Source organism: Limulus polyphemus, unplaced genomic scaffold, assembly GCF_000517525.1.
Source record: "Limulus polyphemus unplaced genomic scaffold, Limulus_polyphemus-2.1.2 Scaffold1002, whole genome shotgun sequence".
Taxonomy (NCBI): domain Eukaryota; kingdom Metazoa; phylum Arthropoda; class Merostomata; order Xiphosura; family Limulidae; genus Limulus; species Limulus polyphemus.
Genome location: NW_013666612.1, coordinates 340,020 through 344,246, shown reverse-complemented (window position 1 = coordinate 344,246; position 4,227 = coordinate 340,020). Strand labels below are relative to the sequence as shown.

The window sequence follows — 4,227 nt, the reverse complement described above, 5'->3', positions numbered from 1 at the left end:
AGGATTTGTGTTACTTCTTTTGAATTTATATATATATATATATGTATATATGTTTTCAAGCATTTGTATTAATTTTTGCCACAAATTATTATATAAATCCGAATGAATTTTATTGTATTTATATAATAAATTTTCTTAATTATTTCCATCCACTGCAACTAAGAACGTTGAATTATTGGAGGAGCAGATAAATAAATAACCCCCCCCCCCCAGCAAATGACATGATGTGTCATCTCTTGTCCATTGGCAACAATATTTGAGATGTATGTTTTTCTGTGACACATATTAAACACCAGGAAAAAGGAACAGATTTTACTCTTAATATTTCCCTCTGGGTTAAAATCCTATGCATTCTTCATGTGACAGGTCATATAATTTTGCACTAATTTCTAAGTTTAAATCAGGTTTAGATCATCTTGGATTAACAAATTTATTAAAATCAAATAACAAAATTATTTGAACGTCTAGTTTAGATGGAAAAACGGCCATAAGTTGTGAGGTGAGATCGCCTTGTCATTGTCAGTTCCACTGGCGGGTTTTGAAAGTTCAACACGTAGCAATGGCGGCCGCTTGCGCATGCCGAAAATCACGCGACTTCCAATCTTGTGTTATTTACATCTATGAGTCGACACTTTTTTCTAAGGTCTTCTACACCACTGAATCACAATTCGTGCTTCTGGTATTTCTAGGTCTTAAAGTTTATGACGATATTACAGATTTATTTTCTTTCATCAAAGGTAAAATAAATATTTAATCGGCGATGTACAGGCCTAACTTATTCTTTTATAATATTATAATAGAAAAAAAATCCGTTTCCAAACGCCTACACAAGAACAGTGCTCTTTTATTTTTCAAATTAATGGTAAGATTTTACACGAACATACGCACATACACAATTATAATATGACAAATCTTAATAAGTTATGCATTTAAGGTTAACTTTTCAATTTGACCTTCGTTTTAACATATTATAGAGATCTTCCTGCTAATATTTGTTTTTGCAAATTAACGTTACGTTTTCAATTATTTGTAATCATATGCAAGAAATGCAAGTATAAAATATCACAGACATACACGGGTGACAGCAAAATATACACAAAAATGTTATTCATCATGAAACTAGAAAAAGGAGAAACGATTTCTTGTATATATTGTTGTTATAATGTACTCAAGGTTTCGAAAATTTTGTTAATAAAATAATTATTTAGAACAAACTTTCCGAAGCCAACCAATCATTTACCGCAATATTCATCTAGCATTATAATACAATTATGAACATTAAGAAGTTAATGAAGTAGATATTTTGTCAGTTAGGCTGAGAAACCTACTGTGGTTGTTCAAACGATAATTTCAAATCAGAATATAGAATAATCTATGTTTTTGCTCTCTACAACATGTTCAGGGTCAGAAACTAGAGTAGTAAATGAAATCATAGTAATGTAACAGGTCTGAAACCATAATAATTAATTACTTTGTGAATGATATAAAAATACACTATAAAATCTACTTACTTTTCCTTCTTTCACACCTAGACGAAATATTCCATTGCTGTTCCCTTCATCAATGTAAACCTCCATCTCTCCGTTCTTTCCTTCGTCATTGTCCACTACATAAAGTTGAATTCCTACTCCCACACTAGCAGGACCTACACATCGAAACATCTTTGAATATAATGTCATCAGTTATTCTTATATATATGAAAAAGTCATGGGATGATTTTACGACGCATCATAAATGAAAAACCTTGTAATAGAACAGTTAAACATAATTAATATTCGCGTTATATCCAGCTTGACTTTTAACAAAGGCCCAGCATTTTACCATAAAACAGTTTGGGTTCTTTGAATATGGTTTATAGCAGTGATGTTTTCCTATTTCAAGTGATCATATTTACTTATACGAAAAAGCTGACAGCGGTAAGTCTGAAGTCTTATAACAATATAAATCGGGTTTAGATACCAGTAGTGGGCACAGCACAGATAACCCATTGTGTAGCTTTATGCTAAGCTACAAAATAAACAAACAAACTTGACTGAAAAGTAAAAAAGGCGAGTGCATAAATAAAAAGCCACACATTTAACACTTCGTAGTGTTAAAATATTTCATATTCAATGTGTAGAGAAAGCGTTATCCTCTACTGAGTATTATCTGTTTGGATTATTTGTTTGCATGACATTTCAAGAATCAAAATGTATATAGGCACGAAAGGAACTTCGTATTTCAGAGTTCAATTTATATATATTGCTGGTTTCGCATATTAACGAGAAGATACACAGAAGCTGCCAGCACTAAACGTCCCTAATTTTGGGTTTATAGACTATAGAGAAAAAGTTAACAAAAAGCACCCGTTGCCAACTCTTGGGGTTCTCTAATCAAATAGTATTGATTGGTATCCTTATAACGCATCAACGACCCAATAGTACAGAGCGTGATCTTGCGGCGTCGAGACGCGAAGAATGGACCTTGGGGTTCACAGACAGGCGCGCTAACTATTCGGCCACGCCTGGCTCCTTCAACATACTGGAAGTGGAGAGGTCAAAGGTTAACATCTATTCTTAATATCAGAAGTATAATTTTCACAAAGATAGGTATGTATTAATAATAAGTTTATACAATTATATGAAAATTTCTCAAATGATTTTTTAGATCATCCATAAATTGATAACCTAAAATCGCATGTTACAAATTGTCTCCTTGCTTACTATGATTTAACATTCATTGCTAAGTGCTTTTTATTAAGTAATCGTTAATCTTTATATGTATTTTAAGTACTTTATAATGTTTTTTTAAGTTTGTTTGAAATTAAATAGGGTCTTCGAAAACATACAATAAAATATTGATCTGTTTTATAATTGAAATCTCTCAATCGAACTGTTTCGATAAATTAAACGCCTTATTGTCGGCTTTCAGCATCTTTGTTTTGTGCAGTAATGTTATTAGTAATATGCTTAAAAGCTGAAATCTCACAATCTATCAGCCAATTTTATTTTCAGCTGTCAACATCTCTGTTCAGTTAGTGAAGTCTAATGATTTTACTTCTTTTCTTATCATATACAGCAAAATTACTTATTTAAAAAAAAACTATTTAGAATGTCCTGTTTTAAATCTTAGAATTTAAGGAAAGCTTTAGAAAAACCTTGGGTGTAATATTTTAAATTTTACAAAAAAATATCGTTTATAATATTAACTTAAAATAACAAGATATTGGGAAATACAAAATCAAACAAAAGAGCATCACAAAAACAGAAATGCTGTCGGTGAACGACAGATTATGAGAGAAAAGTGTAGACGTCTGAATACACTAATAGGAACTAAGGTATAATCTATATATATTTGAATTTCTAAAATCAGCACACGCGCTAATGTATAAGCTCACATTGTGCTTGGATTCTCTTGATAACAATCATAAAAAATATCAGGCGAAGTTTTTATGATGCTTAGAGATTGGCGTAATATCTTCAAAAATACTCTTCGAACTTCAACTAATGACTAGTTAGCTCTTACCTTCAGTGACATTTAGCACAAAAGTGTCGTTGAAAAAAACAGGACTCCAATCATTTTCATCCAATACAACTACATGAAGACTTGTTAAACCCTGAAAAAATAAACAACTTAAAATCTATTTTATTTCGTTTTAGTGAAAACCACATTATAATGACACGTTAGAAACTAAGTAAAAACCGACAGAATGTGTCAATGTATTTAAACATTGAATATTTATCTAAGGCTAATGCACACAAGCATATCTAATGCAGGACATTTTCCAAAAAACAAGCATTATATTTGTTCGTTGTTAGGTACTTACGGTATTGTTAGCACTGTCTACAGCAAGAATCCTCAACATGTAAGCCGGAGTATTTTCTCGATCAAGTGGAACTTGTATAGAGACCACGCCTGTTTTTTCATCAATCTGGAACTCGTTATTAGGATCACCTAAATAGCAAAAGAACCTGTGATACTGATGTAACTTTTGTTGTTAATCTAGAAGTTTCTCGAATTTGTGTTGTAGTTTAGCCAGTAAAATGTTTAACGTAACATGATGACAGTGGCTTATCGATGAACTTTCTCTAAAAGTTAGGATACAATTTGAGCTATGCATTAAACGCATATCAAAGTTTATAGTAAAGTAAGTTTGTCTGTCAGTTGATGAGTAATAACTGCTTGATTTAGTCCGCCAGATAGTCATTTAGTTTGTTAATTTACTTATTCATTTACACTTTGTTTTGG

General features: G+C 31.5%; 1 protein-coding gene across 1 annotated transcript in view; it reads right to left on the bottom strand.

Moving 5' to 3' along the window:
• Positions 1-4,227, bottom strand: part of LOC106461637 (protocadherin Fat 4-like) — a gene marked incomplete at its 3' end in the record, with an annotated part of 101,360 nt that overhangs the window by 16,676 nt on the left and 80,457 nt on the right. The window contains exons 32-34 of the mRNA XM_013921475.1: positions 3,806-3,933; positions 3,505-3,595; positions 1,512-1,645 (exon numbers count right to left, since the gene is read on the bottom strand). Coding sequence (XP_013776929.1) covers positions 1,512-1,645; positions 3,505-3,595; positions 3,806-3,933 — 353 coding nt within the window. The remainder of the gene's footprint in view (positions 1-1,511; positions 1,646-3,504; positions 3,596-3,805; positions 3,934-4,227) is intronic.